The sequence below is a fragment of the Oenanthe melanoleuca genome, chromosome 2 (assembly GCF_029582105.1).
Source record: "Oenanthe melanoleuca isolate GR-GAL-2019-014 chromosome 2, OMel1.0, whole genome shotgun sequence".
In the NCBI taxonomy this organism is placed as follows: domain Eukaryota; kingdom Metazoa; phylum Chordata; class Aves; order Passeriformes; family Muscicapidae; genus Oenanthe; species Oenanthe melanoleuca.
Window position 1 is genome coordinate 72,932,814 of NC_079335.1, and position 20,578 is coordinate 72,953,391.

Genomic DNA, 20,578 nt, shown 5'->3' on the forward strand with positions numbered 1-20,578 from the left:
AATTCAGCTTAGTATGGTTTCTGCTGTTCTTGGAAAATGTGAGTGGTTTTCATACCCCTGGGTGTAGACCACCCCATTTAGGCTGATTTTAGGCATCTGGTGATGTGAAATGCTGTATTCCTGGTAGTTTGGGACTGCTTAGAGAGTAGGCACTGGGCCATAGGGGAAGTGCTGCTATGAAGCACATCATCAGGCCTCTGTGTCTCTTTGTCTGCTCTGCTGTGAGCTGTGCTTCAGAAAACGGCTGTTTAATTAAATGCCAGGACTCTTGCCAAATTCCAGCATGATGTAATTAAAACATGCTCCACGGGCAAGCTCTGACCCAGCATGCAGTGTGGATCAGAAACCCGATGCACCCTGGGGGTCACACTCTCCAGAGGGTGTCCTTCCAGTCTGAGCAGAGACCAGGAGGGGATGGACAGATGGGGAGCAAAGCAGCTCACTGCAGAACTGCCAGGTTTTCAGTGAGCTGCATCTTTTCCTCCTGCCTGAGCAGAAGGAGCAAGTAGCTGCTTTCAAGCACAGCTCAGCCATCCATCAGTTACCATATTTGTGTGGGTTTTTTACAATGTTAGGGAAGTTTGTCTGTTTCAGTGCATGGTATCAGCGAAGACTTGTTGGATGAAGAGTGACATGACCACCTACTTCATCCCCTGATTTTTACAACTTTTTAAAGAGAATAAATCATGGTGGAAGATGGTGTGTGTCATGACCCTGCATTCCTGTGTAGGGATCCTGTTATATGTCACTTGGCAGTTTGTTTTACCCACTGTGGTGGGTACTTGATCAGCTTGCAGAATTTTTATTCTCTGCTGTCCTTTTCAGGGAAAATTAGAAGATTAACTGCTTGCTCTTGCCAGGAATAGGAGAAATAGCTTTCCCTGCAGTCTTCCAGAATTGAAATGTTGGTTGTTCTTGCTGAAGGATTGCAACAATAGAATAAAATTCCAGTCTCCAGAGCATATCTTCTTTGTTGAAAGAGTCAGATGGACATAGAAAAGCAGATTTGAGGAAACAACTAGTATTTAATACTTGTTGTCTTGATAGATATTTGCCTACCTACCTGTAGACTGCTTTAATCATGGGGAGCTTCATGTGGGAGACTAAAAGAGGGCAGTATATTTAAAGAGATTTCATGGGCTTGAAGAGTACCTTGGGAAAGTGCCTGTGGATGTTGCTAGGGAGTGGATGGAATGGAAGGCTGTGAAGGAAGAGCTGTTTGGCTGTTTTGCTTTCAGTTGGCAGAACAGGATATAGTAAACAGTGAATATCTCAAGCCAACAGTACCTCCCTTATCTCAGGTACTACCTGAGGATAGTTTTTGTTTGTCTTGATTTTTAAAGAGGGCAGTGCACACAATGCAAGTTATTGCCCTAAGGCATATCATTGGTGCCAGTTTTGGAAAGGGAGACTGTGAAAGTGCTTTAGAAAGGTTATTCTGCACTTTTGCAAGCTAGTGGAGTGGGATAATTACAACTGAGGCTGTGATTTATCCCTTTGAAATAGTCTTACATAGTGAAAGGTCATAATGGGGACAGATCAATCTTTATGTGATTGGCTCCTCAAAGTTTCTTTTCAAACAGGTATTTACTCTAATGGCTGTTACACGTATTTAAAGTAAGAGAAAATGAAAAAGGTGTGACTACAGTTCTTTTTGAGAGGTGTGCTTTTCTTCAGTCAGATGTGATGGCTGTGCCAAAAAGTCATCTGCTGTTGGACATTGCCTGCAGAGCTCAGAGATGGATCAACCTTTGTCTGACCTAGAACAGTGGACACATGCTCAGTATTCACCTCTTCCTTTGTGTGCCAAAACCACTTTGGCAAACATTCTTCTGTAGTTATGTATATTTTAAAATGCTTTAGATATGAAGTTCAAAATGTATTTTGTTATTTGTGAGTGGACTGGCTTAGTAAAGATATTTGACCGTAATAGATGCCTCTGTCTACAGCTTCAGATTTTGCAGTGATGCTTTCTGAAGTTGAGTTTCAGCTCAAATAAGGGTGTTTTACTTCAAAGAAAAGTGTGCTGTATTGCAAAGGAAAAAGTCAAAACACTGCAGGTTAAGAAGTAACCAGTGAGAAAGCTTGCCTTGAGGTGTTTGCTGATACTTGAAATCCAGATTATGAATTTCAAAATAATAGTAATACTGATGCACTTGTTGTATTGTACAACTTGGGTTTCTGAAGTGATCTTAAAAATGGACACACCCTTGCATTTCTTGACTGTATGCAGCTCTGTGTGTGCATTTATATGCAGGAATCAGGTACCTTGCTGAGTTTTCAAGACAGCGTGGATGTTCAAGTAGCATTTATTTGTTTGGTTAAATTATGAACTGGTAGTTGTGCTGTGCTGGAACTGCAGCAGGAATCCGTCTAAAACTCTTACTTTCCTATAGCAACTTTGTTTTGGTAGCTATTCATGTTTATTTCAGAGGTGTAATATAACCATTCAGTAGTATGATTATCTATTCCCCACTGCTGGAAGAATAGAAGGTTTTTTAGAAAAAATATTTATACAATCTCATCTCTGCTACACAGAATTTCAGATACATTTCTACTTGTTTTTTGGCACACACATGGGACAAGTTTCTCTTGTGTTCTTCAATTCTGTCCTTCTGTGTTTCCATCCTGTACTCACTGCCACTGCTTATATTTTGAGTAAGTACCTTCTAATGACTTCTTTTGACAGAGGTTATGACAAGCAGTGGAAAAACAGATGATGATTTTAAGCATTGCTCCTTCTCTCAGGCCCTCTGGTAGTGGATGAAGGTGCACTTATTGGCACAAGTGGAAGAATCAGCCTGTTTGGTTTAAAATGCCACTGATGTGTGTAGCCTGGACAGAGTTATTGGGCTTGCTTGTTCCAGGCTAGTGTAGGACTGTGGTGGTCTTGCTGCTGTAAGGTTTGTACCTGTGTTTCATAAATAGTAGCCTTAGATTTCCTTTAATGAAGGCAAAGAATACCCAAGGAAATTACACGATAATTAATCACATGAGAAATCACTGCTTCAGTATTAGTTTCAGTATGTTGTTTTAGTTTTGGAGAAGTCAATTTCAGTAAAGAGTGATTTGATTTCAGTATTAATTAGCAGAAATTCCCTGAAACACAGAATTACTTTTGCATTTCAATTACATTTTGCGCTATGTACTAATGAACTGGTAGAAGAGTATCTCAGCCTTCTGAAAGCCCTTGCTGTATTAGAATAATGGTTTAGCTCATGGACTTTACCCTGAATAGCATAGTGGAGAATGAGATAAATCAGCAAAACTTCTAGCTGGGTTGGACAAGCAGTTTTGCTCCTGTTGTCATGGTACAGATAGTTTCTGAGGAGTAAATTTTAAGAGGAGTAAATCAGGTTCTTGACATGGCATGGTGTATTTCTCAAACTGTAGTTTTACAGTGGTGTTAAGTTAAAACTTATGTCTGAAAAAGAATCGTGTGAATTGTTAGCAGCTCTCTTAAGTGTAGTTAGCAAAGGATAAGCTGTCCTTTTAAGAGGATATTGTGGAAATGAGCACTGGAGCAGCTTCCTGCACCTGTGGCTCTTTGACATCAACTGTGTTTTGACCTGATATGCAGCCATGGACATGCCAAGACTGGAGAAGTGCAGGTGTTTCCCTCTGGCCCATGTAAACTGTATGCTTCCCTGGAAGTAAAATGCACATTGCTATTGCCTAAAACTACAAAAGTAGCTGCTTAGAAAAGGAAGTGCTTGGGTATGAAAGGTGCCAAATGGCACTGGACAGAGATTTTCAAAGAGCAGGGAGTGGGAGGAAATGCACAACTGTTGTCAGTTCCCAGGACATAACTACTCTGCTTCATGCTCTACCTCTGCATGTAGAAGTCCAAACTTGCTCTGTCTGCTAGCAAAAATGTACAAATGTGATTGTATATTTTATTAGACTTACTTGCTAGAAATCATCAGACAGGTTGGAGCAAATGCAGGAAGATGCAAACTAAATCCCAAATGGCTAAATTGTTAAACATCTCTACTCCACACTTGAAAGACACTTTGAGAGTGTTTCTTGTCAGACAGATTGTGATCAGGGAATCAGAAGAGTTCTCACAGAAATGAATTAGTGGTGGTGACTGCTTTCAGCACAATGAAGCTAACCAGAGAGACAGAAAGAACTGGGAAAAGTTGAGTTGTGTTGTTCAGTGGCAAAGCTGTTCACTGATGTTTGGATAACCTTGCCTGACAGGTCTGCCAGAAAAGGCTGCTGTCCTGGGCTTTGCTCAGTTCGGTTTGGTTCATCAGGCACATCTCTAAAAGTAAAAGAGGAGTGAGGGGCTGGTCCTTAAGTAGAGCCAGTTGAGCCATCTTCACATTACACTGCATAGGTGGCTTAGCTGGTTTCAGGATGATGCAAAAGCCATTAAAATGCATAACTGAGTGGAAGTTTATGCAAGGGGAGAGCCAGAAGTATCTTGTAGACAGTGTGCTTGGACTTTATCCTGTTGACCACAGAACTTTTTTTTCCTGTAATGAGATGCTAATACTGAATACTGCAAGGATGAGTTATACCAAAGAGAAGAACCACTTCTTGTCGATTCTGCTGGAAAGAAAGGGGGATGAAGCAGGTCTTTTCACAAAGACAAAAACTTTTTTGAAAGATATGCCTTTTTTTTTTTTTTTTTTAATTTTTTGCAGAATTACTTAGTTCAATTTGAGCTTTATGGATATACTTCAGAAGGAATTTTAGAACACTCAAACTGCAACCAAACATACTTTATGACAGTGGCATGCATACTACTAAATAGTGAGAATGAAACACATTTTAAAATTAAATACTGAATTATCAGAAGGGTACCTTTTGGTTTTTTTCCGTACTGTGTCCTTCTCCCACTGAAAACCTGTGTGAATTACAAATAACATGGCCCTGGTGAAGGTTATAGGGCAAGCTAGAAAGGTGTCCTTTGTCTTTTTGTTTCTGTTTTGTTGGGATACCTTGGAGTATGCTGTGATTAAAATAGATGAAGAAATTGTAGTGCTTTGAGGGAGATACATTTATATTTAACTCTTCTGAGAGTTTCCATGCCATGTTTTTGTGTTTTCTGACAGGAAGGTTTTTTTGTGAAAGACAGCTGAAATATAGATAATGGTGCAGAAAGAATAAAAATGCTGAATTAGCTCTGAAAGCACAGTATCTCTATGGAGAATTACTATCCTACTCATATTCTGGGGATAGATGAGCCTCTGTGTTGTTCTGGATAAATTTTACTCTCAGTATTCAGGCAGTGTCTGCAGTGGCAAATTACAGTAGTGTGCACAGTCTCAGTACAAAGTTGAGACTAGAAGATTAATTTATGTAACTGAAACTACAGAGAGTTTTCAATAGGAATAATGGAATTTTCTATTATATTAAAATGATCTGTTAAAACTGTGTGTTAAAAAAATCAGACAGATACTGGGTTTTGTTTTTGTTTTGTGGTTTGGTTCTTTTTTTTTTTTTTTTTAGTTTTTAGTGAAATCATTGCCAGATGTCTGTGGTTAGTGCAACATTAGAACTTAGCATTTCATAGAATTCAGAGAAAAAGGAAGAAGAAATCTAAAGCTGATTGCCAAATGTATTGTGTGAAGCCTTAGTTTGATTTCTTTTTTAAGTATGGCTTCTTTCATACTCTTAATTGTTTTTAACTCAATTATCATGTGCTGATGAGTTTCATTTCTAAACCTGCTAGTATGAGATTTGTCATTTTGCCAAACTTGATGGTCAGTTAAAAAAGTAAGAATATTTCTCAAGTATGTAGGTTCTCTCCTTTTCATTGCCTTTAAGATACCACTCTCTATCACTACCTGCCTTTTTTCACAAATCTTTAGTTTTTGTAATCCCGCTATTTTTCAAAGTCTCCTTCTCTTTGCATCCTTGAGTCAGCCACTTCCCTTTGCCCCTCCTCCCCTCCCTGTATCCATAAGTAAAGAAAAGCTGGAAGTGACTGTGCTTATCTAAGAGAGTTGAGTGATCCATGTCTGCTTTTCCTTAGCTGTCAGGTTCTTTTGTTGTTCTGTAAGTAAAGAAGTCATCTTGGGCTGTCAGGTCTGTATTCTCCTGTGAAAGATTTTTGTATCACTTGTCACAGTGTACACTGATACCAGAGTACTTTGTATGATGTCTTGATAAAGGATTTTCACTTCTTCAACTCTTTACCATTAACTCTGACTTAAAGAGCTGTCAATAGTCAAGCTGAAATTTTGGGAGATATTCTGTGATTGGTTGGAAGGCCAAAGTTTTATTTCCCAGTTTCCTTGGTAAAGTAAGAAGGTTAGGGACCATTTTTGAAATATAGGCTGAGCCATTTCAGTGAAAGATAATATTTTAATACTTAGTCTAGAGACATGCTAGTCCTGCTAAGTAATTAAAAAGGATGTTAAATATTTCTCATCTTGTTTTCTCACTTTGAGTTCAAATAAGTAGAGTGCTTGCATTCTTTCTGAGGCAGCCCAGACTAAACAGTTCTTGGGCTTTTATCAGTGTGTGTTTGAAAAGTAGAGCTTAACCCTTGGAGTGGGTGCAAAGTTTGGCTGCAAATAAGCATTACCTTCTGCATGCAGGCTGCTTAGCAGGTGGGAAGAAAGGCCTCAAAGTAGTTTGATGCATTGTTGATTCTTTAGAAACCTAGCAGTGGTGTGTGTTGTTTGTCACTCAGTATTGTGAAATCCTTTGATAAAGCAGAGATGTACTGTCTTCAAAAATTGGTGTGACCTTCAGAGTCCCATATAAGTGTTCTTGGTTAAGAAGCCTCCCCAGTGAGTGCTGAAGTTCTCTAGAAAAGGGATCATGTCTAGAAAAGGTATTATCATCTGTTACCTAGAAAAAGCAATATGTGCCCTGCCTCTGTTTACTTATTAGATTAGATGAGTCCACTTGAAGTCTTCATTAAATAAAGCCTTTAGCTATTCTAAACTCATAGTGAGTTATTTGGCACCAAGAAGAGAGTTAAAGATGTCATGACTACAAACCCAGTAGGCTTCTAGTACAGCAATTAGAATCTATGGCTGTGTGAACAATTTTATTTAAGCTTCATGATTTTAATCCAGACCTTCTGAAGACTTGCCTTGCTGGTAATAAACATCATTCTGCTAAACAGTTCTGAAAAATCCAGTCTCCTACCTGCACTTTAATGCATGTTTTTCAGGCCTTTTGCAGTATAGTGGATAACCTATTGTGTCTTGCTAGCTGCAGAACTTCCAGTGTCATATTTACATCAGAATTAAATTATACTTATTGCCTTTGTTGTTGCAGCATCACCTTTCAAGTGGCTTCTTGTATCTGGTTGTGCCCACCCACCCACGGCTCAGGGGCTCAGCCATGCCCTGTGCTGGGGCCACTGGAGCTGGCTGGCACCTGCACCTGGAAAAAGAAATAAAAATCCTAGGGTGACTTACCCCCTAGCAGAGATATTTTAGTGTAGCCTGTTGGTGTTTGCAGGGGGTTTTGTTGTGTGCTGTGGTTCTTGAGGAGGGGAAGCAGGCACTGACTGGAAGAACAAAACTGGCCAAATGAAATTGAAATTTAGCTTAAAATTCATTGAAATGCTGCAGAACTAAATGTGTTATTTCATAGCTAAGTTATGCCAGATTTCACAGCCAAATTTCACAATCCTGGAAGCTGGAGTTGTTTAAAAATAAAAAGAAAAGTTATGTAAAAATATTTGTGGAGATTCCGCTTTTGAAAGTTTTAAGAAATATTGTCCTAAAGTACCAGTGCTAGCACATATCTGCAAACTCTTCAAACTTCAGCATGCTTCCTGTGAAACATTCACAGTTTATTTCATTTCCTTGGGACTGGAGTTTGTGCAGATTACTGTTTGTTTTATCATATCCTGACAAATGTTGGGTGGAATAAAATTTGTAGCCTGCTTGTTATATTGGCACGTGTTTTCATTTGGAAAAAAAGAAGAGCAAGCTTAAGAGCCACACTCCTAAGATTTTAGGGCAGAAGGTCAATGTGAATTTGTAAATTAACTTATATCATCCTGAAAGCAGTTCAGTGAGTAACAATGCTGGTAGGTAGGTAACTTCAGTGTTGAAGCAGTGGTAGTTTGCTCAGCAGTTAAGAATTAATAGATGGAAACCAGTTTTATGACATATAATTTCCATTGGTACAAATGTAAAGTTCAAGGAGAATGATTGTCCAAAGTGTGCAGTCCAACTTTTCTTGTACTTTGGTTAAATGAATTGATATATTGCATCTTTAAAGGATGCTATATCCCCAAAGCCTAAGTGCTGCTCTAGGCTGCTGATTTCCATGGGAATACTTGGAAACATTCTAGGAGTCTGCAGTCTTTGGAGGTGCAGATTGTAAAGAGATACACTTGAGGTTTTGGTGACTTGGACCAGCATAACGTGTGTCATGGAAACAAGAGAAGGAAAAGAGATTTTTCTTTCCTCTTGAATGATCCCTGATGCTTTGAGGTTTGGATTTATTTTTTTTTTCTGGATCTCTTCTTGATGTGGTTGGCATGTATTTGATTTTTAAAAGAACTTGTCTGAAGATATAAAAGAGAAAGTAATGATCATCTGGTAGGAAAACCATGCACATATGCACTTTCATGTTGAGAAGTTTAATTTGAATAATGTCATTTGGATAAGAACTGATGGCTTAAATAAACAAAATTTTCAGATTTTTTTTTATATCAAAGACATTGTAATATAACACTTTTGGACAGTTAAAAAGATTAATGGATATTCTAGACTTAATTGCTTTCTGCTCTCTTTTCCTTAATGATTATTTTGTTTTTCTGTTTTGGCATTTTGTCTAACATTTCACTTCAGCATGGCAAGCAATGGATTTGGCCCTACTATCCATTTAATTCCTGAGGTACCTGTCGCTGCCTGCAGAAGAAAGATGTCATCACATAAAACTTGATGTCAAGAGAAATACTGCTGTTACTTTCCAGGGTGACACATAAGAAACAATGGTCAGGTCAGCCTGTTTTTGTGAGATATGTAAAATATGGCATGAAAATGCCCATACACCAGAATCCAAGGCATATGTGCTGAAAGAAAACCTAGTAAAATTGTTCCAGAGCAAGTGAAGGGGATTCACTGCTGTTCAGACTAGGACAAGCTTTGCATATATGGCTACAAAATTAATTTTTCAGTGCCATACAGTTAGACTGTGCTTTCCCATGGAAGTTTAAATTGCATTGATTCTGTCCTGACTGATGGGATGTCCTTGACACTTCTGAGCACTGAGTGTGACTGGCAGAATCCAAAGTTTGCAAAACTGAAGACAGCGAACACTCTTAATAAAAAACCATAGTATTGTAGTCAACATAGCCATCTGTGATGATAAAAAGAAAATTGAACACATTATTTTAATAGTCATGATTCAGAAAGAGACAAGGTAAATTTAATAAGACTCTAGGGCTACTGAGTAGAAAGACATCTTATGGCTGAAAAACTTCCATGGGCTGCAAAGACCTGGAGACAATGCTCAGGAGAAGTATCTGTTATATGCCTGCCTGATTCTAGCTTTCTTTCCAGCAGGATCAAAATATATCTGTAGGAAATAGCATACTAGCTGGAATCTTGTTCCTATGACTATTGTAGGATTTTGGCACTAGTAGACGGAAAAAAAAAATCCCTACTTTTGCTTCTTCAGAAGCAGGTCAGAAACATGATTTGAATTGCAACTGTGTGATTCTTTGCAGGTGTTGTGAAGTACATGCTACCTTCACTCCCAGTGTGAATTATGTTGTGTGTTCTAGGAAAATAGATTTCTTCTCATATCTACGTACTGCCATAGTGCAGTTTCCTTTCTTTTGGATTGCAGCTTCTGGCTTAGAAATAAAGAACTGTTGACTGTATGAAGGAAACTCTAGATCATTGCAAGTCATGTTAGGGAAGCTTTTGGCAGGCCTTTAATTTGTTTAAGCAGAAGATCAAATACAGTCATTACTGCTGTAGTCTTTGCAATATTGCCCTCTGTTTGATCCTTCTAGTTGTCACTGCATTAGAACCCTTGTCAGGGTATATTTATGTGCAATGACTTTCTCTTTTGAATTGGAGAGGAACTGGCCTCTGGAAACCAGTGTTATACTGTGCTTTAACTCTTCCCTATGGCATTAGGGAAATCAGCAGCCTTTGAATTTCTGTGATTCTAATATTCCATGTAATCATTTAGGTTGGAAAAGATCCTTACAATCGAGTCCAACTGTGAACCCAGCGCTGCCAAGTCCATCACTAAACCATGTCCCTAAACACCACATCTACATGTCTTTTAAATACCACCAGGGATGGTGACTCCACCACTTCTCTGAGCAGCCTGTTCCAATGCCTGAACACCCTTTCAGTGCAGAAATTTTTCCTGGTATGGAACCCAAACCTCCCCTGGCACAACTTGATGCAGTTTCCTCTTGTCTGTCACTTTTTACTTGGGAGAAGAGGCCAGCTACGATCTCCAGGCTGAACAGCTGCTGCTCTCCCAGCCTTTCCTCTTTGGAGAGTACTTAAATACTGTTATGTTTTAGCTCTGGCATGTGTACATGTGTCTGCAGTAGCCAAATCTAGCCTACTCGAAGCTTTGCTTTGCACTGAAAAAAAAGCAAAAGAAAGCTATATAGTGTCAGCTAGTCTATTTGAAACACATTAAAAATTGCTGGAAAGTACCTCCTGCTTTCTCCTTATCTGAGTGGAGAGTGTCAGAGGTGGCAGTAAGGAAAAGGGCTAGTTTTGGGGCTGTATACAGCAAGACAGAACTTCATCTAAAAATATAATTACAGGTAGAACTGTACCCAGCCAAAGCAGTAACTATGGTTTGTTTGTTGTTTTTTTTTTTTCTTAATTTCTAGTTTAAAGTTCTTGCAAGGTGTTAAAATGTTTTAAAGTTCTAGTAGGTTTAAATGATAAATATCTGCACTTACATCAGGCATTTCACAATTTCTACAGAAGTGTGCAATTGTAAGCATGTTGCTACTAGGTATACTGACAATTAGTAGCTTACAGTGGGTAAAATATTTTGGTTATGCTCTTTTAGGTGGGCATGTATTTGGAGTAAATAGAACTGCTGTTGTTAGTGGGGAGGTATAGAGCCTGGGAAGCATTCATTTTCTGAAAACCACCCATGCCAGATATGACCATCTTGCAACTCTGCTGTTATTTGTTATCACTGACTTCCTTTCCCTCCTCCCCAAAAAAGATAAGTTCTTTTTTAAAGGAAATCCTGTTTATTTGCTTTGAGGAAATAATTTTTCCAGTTAGTCTGTTTAGTTTTGTTTTCTTTCCATTAATCTGTTAAGGGGTGCTGATACCCCTTGGAATTTTATTTTCTGCTTCTGCAGTTGCATTTTTTGATACATAAGGAGTTGCAGGTAGTGGCAATACCATCTAAATACCTTTCCTGTCAGTAGTGACTTGATTATCAGCTGCTGCAGGTGTTTCTTATTCTTTGGCTTCTTCCTAGGAAAGAGCATTAAACATCTACCCTTCCCTTTTATCTTCTGCCTTTCTCCTACCACAAATGTCATTGCCTTAGCTGTAGTTATTTCGGGGCACTAACTTCTATAAAGACCACAGTCTATTACTCCAACTCATGTTACAGCTTGAGAGCAATTGAAGTGATATTCTGGAAGTGTTGCTTCTTCATTTTGCTTAATTCCTTAAAGGAATGTAAAAAGCAGTTAGCAAATCATTGGAAATACACATTTTTCTTTCTCTTCACCCTGCCCAACTATTAAATTTAGCCATTTATTTTTTTATTTTCTTCTGGCCATTTTAATATCTTTTCACTCAATTCATATTCATCTCTCAAGTCTAAGCATGTTAATTTAAACAACTTTCTGTGGGGAATGATTCTCTAGGGCTGGCTGAGAGATTAAATGGCAGTACCTTGGTTGTGAAGCAACCTACATTTGCACATTCTCCAGTCATTTCCCATTAAAACTTAAACCCTTGTTCTGTTGTGGCACCTTTAAAAAGCAGAGCTCTCCCTTACATCTCAGTGTTATGAAAACCAGGCATACAGTAACCCAGAACCCCAAGGAATGCCTGATTGAAATAGCAGATCAGAAAAGTCTCTGCTAACATTCCTGTGATTATAGGTTTACTCAAGTGACAGAAGCTTGGTGTCAGCTAGTTTTCTGCATACAGCCTAATTTTGGTAAAAAAAATAAATAGGTCTTAAAAGCTTCAGTGATGCAGTGTTTGTGGGGATTGGTAACTTCTTAAAATGTAACAGTGTTAGCTACATTTCCACTCTCTAGAATTATCCCACTTATTGCTCTTTGGGTGGTTGGTCTGTTTCCTGCTGCAGAGTAGAATGTATTTCCCTGTTAGTAATGACTGAGATTGAGTAGAATGAGTGAAAGGAAACTGAAGTGGCTCTCTTAAATCCTCAAAGGTAAACAAAAAGACTGCTTTGGTTTAGCCAACTCTGTTCTTCCATAGCATCTTATATGGGTTCATTTTTGATATGTATTTGGATTTCTTCTGTTTGTGACTTGTATCTAGAGTTTGACATCCTGCATATAGGTCTGAAGACAGTGATGTAGGAAATTCAGGAAAAGCTTTTAAGAGGAAAAATAAGAGAAGGAACATCCATAGGTTATGATTTGCACTTAAAACCCCTCCATTATTAGTGAGAAGTTAATTCTGAAATGATGTATTACATCATGCAGTGAGTATGGTGAAGGAGAAAACAGATACCCTGCTTTCATTTTCATGTGACCAAATGACTTGAATACATGATGTGAACACATAGAACAGAAATCCAAGCTCATTTAACATACTTTGAATGTAAACATTTTTCTTGATCTGTGTTAGAGGTATTTGAAGGAGTAAACTGAACATTTAAGTTCCCCTAATGTTGTTAATCACAAACATTTAATTTTCAGTGGAGCTTAGCAAATATGCAGTGAGGGGCCCTGTGGCATGGGAGACTATTTGCAGCCTTAATACATGTGAAGATGCACATGCTAAAAGTTACAGTGCAGTGAATTCCTATTCTGATGTGTACAAAATGAACATCAGCTGCTTTAAACTTAGTTTAAAGCTTCCTGGAATTGTTCCAGGTTCAGATATTGAAGGTCTTTCTATTTCAGAGTTGATACTCATGTTTGTTCTCTCTCTCTCCCCCTCCCTCCCTCCCTCTCCACCTCTTTCTCCTTTTGCAGGCAAGGGCAGCTCAAGCATCTCATCCGACGTGAGTTCCAGTACGGATCACACGCCCACCAAAGCCCAGAAGAATGCAGCTACCAGTGAAGGTAGGCAGCTGGCACTCATTACCCAGCTCAGGCCCCCCAGAGGATCCTAGCAGTGCTCAGAAGAAGAAACTCTCCTCATTCCTTCTGTGCAGAGTAGCATTGGTCTGCTAGAAATTCAAAAGCAGATCTTCCTTCAAACAGTTTTCGCTTCTACCTGTGGTGGTTTCTGATTTGAATTTGTGACAAAGGATTTAAGATAACTTCTGCAGAACCCAAATGTAGGGAGTTAGGAGTAATTTTGTATGCTGCTTTTTCAGCAAAGGCTTTTAAACTTAAAGGTTTTATATAATCTGATTTTGCAGTTATGTTTGAAGGATATGATTGATGGAAGCTTTTTGACATACAGGTCAAATATCAGTAAAAATTCTTTTCATACTGTGAGCACTATGAAAACATGAGTTGTTTGAGCCAAGTTTTTCAAAAGTGTAGCTGTGGACATGCTGACCTGACAGATTTAATTAGGCCAATACACCTCACCTATAATTACTGGAGTATGTCATTACTGAGGGCTAGATTTTTAATGTCCAGGGGAAGGAGGTGCCATATCTGCCATACAGTTATGTCCTGTATGTTGTACTAACCGGCCTATGAATGTAGAAATGTTGATTTTCCCTTTCTGACTTCTTACATGTGAGTAGGTGAGCTCTTTTAAATGGAAGTCTATTTGTCCTAGTTTTTATGATTGTGTCTTTTAAGGCTGAGAGGAAATAACTATATACAGTTTAATGTTGCAAGCCAGAAGGATTTTAAAAAGTTGTGCCTTAACCAGTATTTCTGTTTAAGTCTGTCGTAATGATTTGGTTATACTTGGTAGTAATCAAGTTAATTCTGATTTCTTACACTTCTGTCACTACAAATTAAGTTGCAAGCTCTGATTGCTCTCAGTCTAGTTTTATTTCTTGTGGTTAAAGGAAATCAGACTTTTGAATAGTTTTAGTATGGCAAGTCTGATTGTGACTGTAGAATCTGTTCAGTAAAAGCAATTCATGTAAGTAATAAATGACCACATAAATCACAAGAGTTCTGTTGTTTGGCATGCATAATACCATACCAAGAATGAATATCTGGCGCCTATGAATCATAAGAAATACTGGTTTAGAATCTGCTTTTTAGTCCATCCAATAAATTTAACAACAAATAAATGGTTAATAATCTTAAATTGAATAATAGACTTTATTTCTCTAAACCTTAGATTCAAAAGTTTTGAGGTACTTGAAAGAGGTGAATTACTAGGACACAAAGAAAATTTAGGAAATGTATTTTCTTTATGACAGCCAGGAATGAAAAAGAAAAGAATAGTGGCAAATTGGAAGTCAGTACTTAAAAATAACTCTGAATTTATTTTCTTCTTCAGTCTGCAAAGCATTTTTTTCCTTGGATTCAAGTAAGATAATGAAAATAATCCTTTACTAATCTCTATGATTTATGTTCTTAATTTAGCCCATCATTGAGCCAGTGAATATGAATGTTGAGCTTGAAATCTCCTCCACTAGTTTGTAGCTGATTAATTCATTAGCGAGGGAGGTTTAAATGCAGGCCAGCAGTTGCTGTAGTTAAAATATGTTTTTATGAGTTCACATGCAAAATCAGAGTTCAGAGCAGTGTGATTGTGTATTCTGTACTTGGAGGCATTTCAGTTGTTAGGCTAATTTTTCTGTTCTCTGGAATAGAGTGATTTGACAAATACTTATTTTGACAGCAGATTCAAAATATAACAAGATGCTTGAAATGGCTTTTGTTGTTCCTGTTGTAGATATCCTGTTAAGGGAACATCATTTAACTCTTTTGATGGGCATGAGTTGTGCAGTTATGGCCAAAATAATGGTACCCTCCCCCACATTGTGGATTTAGAGCTTCTGTAGAGTTGTGGAATATTTTATATTTCAAAGAGACAAAATGTTGGCCATGCTATTGAGTGTGTCTGGGTGAAGGGCACCTCTTCCCCAGACAGGGACAGTGTGTGTTGCATCCTTAGCTGAACAAGCTTCACTCAGTGATGCATCAGAGGTAACCACTATTCTGTTCTTGCTGCATAGAGGAAAGCAGACAGCACCTGGCAGACTGTGCAGCTTCCTAAATTCAGGCTTTGACATACCAGTGATGCACTTGAGAGGGACACAGAGTGCTGGAACTGGAGTCCAGTGGCTCTCACTTCAGTACTTCAGTGAAGGGAAGGTGGCAAACCCCTGATGTCTGGTCCTCTCTGTAAATCCCAGGCGGTTTGTTTGGCTGCAGCTTGGCTCAGAGGGAAGCACTGTAGCCTGTGGGTGTGCAAGCACACTGATGCCTCCACTTTGTCTCCTCTTCTAAGCATGCAGTTTTCTTTAGCTTAGAATATACACTGCCTTTTACTTCTTTTCCAGTCTCAGACATTGTCTGAAATTCTTTACCCTATCAATCAAATACACTTAGAAACGTGAGAACTCATGAGTTTTTACTACCCCCCATTGCTCTCTGGCAAGTGAAAGGCTAAATGGATTTTTTGTGGGCCATTTAAATGCAATTTGCTAGACACAGTCTCAGCTGGAATATTATTGTCTGAAACTTGATTTAGAAGATTAGACTGAATGACTGTTTTTGTATGGGCTTACCTTGATCAGGGAGTTTTCTTCTAACACTTACCTGCAGAGCGTGGAATGTAATGTCCAAGCTGGACACTGAATTAACTTGACTGACTGTTTTTCAAATAAAAAATCAATACTGTTTGCACTTCATGTGGAGCACATTAAGATGTAATCCAGAGGCAGCTTTAAATTGAGAGCTCATGTATGAGCTCAATCTAGAAGTTCTAATTTATTTCTGAGTTTCTGTAAAATCGAATTGAAGGATTAGGTCTGAAGTAAAACACTATTTTAGCAGAAGGGCTCAGTGCTGAAGGACCTCTGAATACATCCCATTAAATCTTAGTATTTTCGTTTTGCAAAAAGATGGTGAAGCCAGCTGCTGAGTTTTGAAGAAGGTAAAATTTTATCTGCTTGTAGTTGACTTCTAGGGACCTTCAAAGACTAAGTATTTTACTTTGCTCCTGACAATTCTAGAGTACATTGTAATGTATATTTAGTGTTGAGAATGAATGAATTTGTTTTGGCAGTAGCTGTGTGCATCTCAACACAAGAGGTATTTCTTCTGAAGTTTAGGTCTGTACCAGAAGAGCCCTCCCTTTCATATCCTCCGTCCTGTTTTATTTGAGTTTTGTAGTGGTTCTGCTGGATTTGACAGTGCGGGGTTTACAGTTGGACTTGATGATCTCAAGGGTCTTTTCCAACCGAAATGATTCTGTGACCCTCAGAGCAGCACAGCTTAAAGCCTGATGGGAACAATTGCATTCTTTAGAAGACATTCCCCCCATTAAATCATCTTGGGAGGGCCAACTGTGTGAAAATATAGCACTTTGGAAACATGTTATGCTTTAATTGCTCATGTAAAAGTTCTACTGTACCCTGTGCAAGATGATGGCTTGGTTGATCAAGGTGTGTTTGGGGCCCTTGGCCATCCTTTTTTTGTGGGACCAATGAAGTTTCTATACAGAAAATTTCCTTTTTCCAGAAAAAAATTGACCTCAGTATCAGAAAGCATGTATCACTGCTCTACATGGGAATATATTAAATGACATTTCTTGAACACAAATTTATTTGAATTGTGTGCATCTCATTTTACCTTACAAGTGAGGGAACAAAGTACTTGTTAGAGTACTTTCAGGGAGGCTGTAATTGGTATAATTTATTTTGGCTTCATAATCACATTCTTTCAAAACATGTGGTATCTTTTGGATCTCTGAGTAATTGTTAATTTATTCAATAAATTTAAGAGGAGAAGTTCTTGCATTGTGAACTGTGATGGACAATATAAAAATATTTGAGAGGATGGAGCAGGTTCATTGCTATGGAATGCTTTTTGTATTTTAAATGTTTCCTGATAAAGCATCAGCTCAAACTGGGATTTAGGTGAGTGGAATCCTGATCTGTTTTTAGAGGGAGATAAAAATCTCAGAGAACCAGATTGCAAATAGATATCCATTTTGTGTGTTGAGGTTGACATAAATAGGTAGGTAGCTATGTTTGGTATATCAGAGTTCCATTGAATCTTTTGAGTCATTGTGTAGCCTTTTTGAGGCACTGAGCTAGGTGTTGTGGCAAAAGACTATTGCTGAAAAGAGTTTTTTGCCCAGATTTTCTTGATGATCTCTTTGGGAGAATGAGCTCTTTAGATCCCTTTTTCTGTCTGATACCTGTTAAGAAATCTTTTCCCACTTCAGTTCTTTACCATTTTTCTTTTCATTTTCTCTTTAACATTAGAAGTTTATTAATCCAGTATCAGAAATGAAAATCTGTAGCTTTCTTTCTGGATGAATGTAAATACATGCATAATTCCTATTATTTTGATGGCAGTTCTCTTCATCTCTGTCCTCATGTCTTTGCAGCCCCTTACTGGGTATTTGGGCTCTTGGTTCTACTGTTGAAGTTCTGTCCAAGCAGGCTTTCTGTACACCACAGTATGTCAGAAGTTGTTATCAATGCCTGAATTTGCCCCTGCTTGCTTGGAACTGGGCAGAGATTCAGTTGGCTTTGAGGGAACTGTGGCTGTTTTAAGTTGGTAGTGAAACTGGAGACTAGGTAAGTTTCCTGGGGTTTTGTGTTCCTTTTCTAGCAGGGGAGTTTTCTAGAAAAGTGAAATGTTGCATTGCAGAATGTGCCAAAAGAGAATCATTTCAAGCCAAAAAGATTGAGGAGGAATAAGAGGGGGCTGAGAGACATGACAGCTAATAAATCCAAAACTATAAACAGTTTGGCCAAATAAACAGAGCTCACTATTTAAATTCCTTTAACCAACATATCTGAATGCACACACAGATATAATCACCTCAAGCAGTAAGTGAAGGTACCAAGTATTATAGAGCTTGCTCTTAAGCACTAATTTGTTGTGCTTAACCACATCTTGACATGCTCTTGCTATCTAACAGGCAGTATTGCAGAACTGTTCTGCTAATTACAATACCCTTACAATCAACAGTTAAATTAGAGTTCAAATACAAGGCAAAGGTAGCTGAGACACTGGCAAGGCTAAACCTGCAAATTGAAACCTTACGTTATTCTGGCTAATTTGTACTGAAATGCTATAGCCAAATGTTTAAAACTTGCCCAAACAATACCAAGAACAAATTGGAATGGTACATGAAACTGCAGTCTTATTTGATCTGCTGCCTGAAATGTGAGACCCACCAGAGCAAATGCACTTACAGTGCAGTTAAAGAGAAATGATCCCAATTTAAAAACCTGGCATTAGCTTTTCCAAGTAATGTCTGATGCTTTGTAGGAGTGATTACAGTTTATTCAATTACCTGTAAATCTGATTTTAAGGAATCTAAGATCCCAAATGTAGTTGTTTAGGTAAAATACTGTACCAAACTACTTAGATATGGTTATCACAGGGAGATTCTGACACTTAACTGTTTGTGCTGTTATTGCCTATGATAGCTGTCTAAAGTAGTTTCCTTCTCTGAAAAGTGAAGTCATCTCAAAGGATATGAAGAATGCCCAGCATTTGTTAGTCAAAACTCCATCCTTCTTGAATGCTAGACTGTCTCCTAAGACTTCATGAAGAATATATACAACGTGATAACACATATTTAAATATGTCAGGTTTATCCATTTTTCAGAATTTATGAACTGAGACGAGCAAGTTCCTTCAGATTAGTTCTAGTTCTTGATTGAAATAATAAAATAAAATTGGAACAACAAATTTTTGGACTATAACTTCACAATCCCTGTTAAGATGCTGTAGGTTAAATTTATTGCACAAAATATCCTGCCTTATGTTCCTATATCTTATCTTTTAATGTCAGCTTCTCGAATGACTGTGTAATTTTTAAGACTGATACCACCAACAGTGCCAAAACTAGCAGCATGCTTGAGAAATATCTTCTTGGAGTTGCTGAACCATTCTGTATATCTCTTCTGGCTATTGCACCATCATTGCTGCTACTGTGTTTTTCTCAGGTTGGCATCACCTTGTTTCTGCCAGCATTCCTAGATTTCCCTTGAGAAGTATGTACTGGGAATGAAAATGGCAGTTCAAGAGTGGATAATGATAACTCTTATGCTTCTGTTAATGCTGACTGCTGGATCATCATTGGTTTAGGCAGTTACACCAGATTAGGCTGGAAGTATTAGGAGAAGTGGTGAACATGAATATAATTGGATGATTTGCCATTTATGTGTTGCTCTGGCCTTAATCAGCCACACCTGAAGATAGAATTTGTGGTATGGTGGTGTGCCTGGTCACTAACTGACCATTGTGATACTTCTTTCCTATTTAAGGTTAGTTTTCTTCTTGAGATGTGATGGTGAGTTTGGGAGTTTGTAACTCTTGAACCTCAAAGTAAAATTGATAGTTCAAATAAAAGATTTTTTGATTTTATTTTTTTTTTTTTTAATAGTGAAAAACAAGTGCCCATAGCAACATGTCATCTCTACTGGGCTAGGAGGTTTTTACTTCCTTGCTCTGTCCTCTTGGGTGTACATAGGTTTGCCAGAAGGGAGGCAGGATCTCTTTGGACATGCATTTTAAATGCTTGTTTGTGAGACCCTGCAGTCAATTTAGATCAGCTAGTTTGAGTTACCCTCCCACAAAGTGAAGTGTGGAGACTTCTCACAGGCATGTCACCTGCTTGTGGCATGTTTGTGCTGCCCTGGACATGTGGATGTGTGGGTGGGAAGAGGCTTGATGGTTTTATTGATGACTGTAATCTGGAATGCTGCTTGCCATAACTGGGATACATCATAAATCTCCACTGTAAATTTTTATCACAGTTATCATTACTGCATTCTGGGGTTTACCAGTGCCTAGTCTAATCTAAATTGCTTTTAGTTTTCCCTAACGTCTTGTATAGCTTTCCCATTTCCATCTTGTACATCAAGGAGTGAAATTTTACAGCACTGTGAGGTATTCATTGTTTGTGGGAAGTTTTCTACCTTGTTAATGATAGGTGAATAAAGCTGTGTGGCAATCTGTGGAAGACAAACAGTAAGAAATCTCAAGGATGTGGGCAGCAGGAACAAATTATTTTACCAGCTCTGATGCTTGCTTAATATGAATATTTATATGTCCATGTAGGCATATGTAAACATTGATTATTTCTTTATTAGACACACTCACATTTCCCACCTCCACCCCATAACATGAACATTTTTAAGCCTTGTCAGGTAGAGTTTGAACTTCCATTTCAGCAATAAAAACTTAGTGTGGCACCCAGAAGTTCAGGAACTCTTCATTGCTCAGAGCAGTCATTTACCTTGGTCAAGGAAGGATGTCTATGGTAGATCTCCTTATAGAACAGGCACTTGTGTAGTCTAAATAATAGAATTATAATTG

The 20,578-nt window shown here is 38.3% G+C and overlaps 1 protein-coding gene across 1 annotated transcript in view; it reads left to right on the top strand.

Annotated features, from left to right (window-relative positions):
- FBXL7 (F-box and leucine rich repeat protein 7) overlaps positions 1-20,578 on the top strand; it is a 171,914-nt gene that overhangs the window by 23,619 nt on the left and 127,717 nt on the right. Inside the window, exon 2 of the mRNA XM_056483257.1 lies at positions 13,118-13,207. Within this exon, the coding sequence (XP_056339232.1) occupies positions 13,118-13,207 (90 nt within the window). The remainder of the gene's footprint in view (positions 1-13,117; positions 13,208-20,578) is intronic.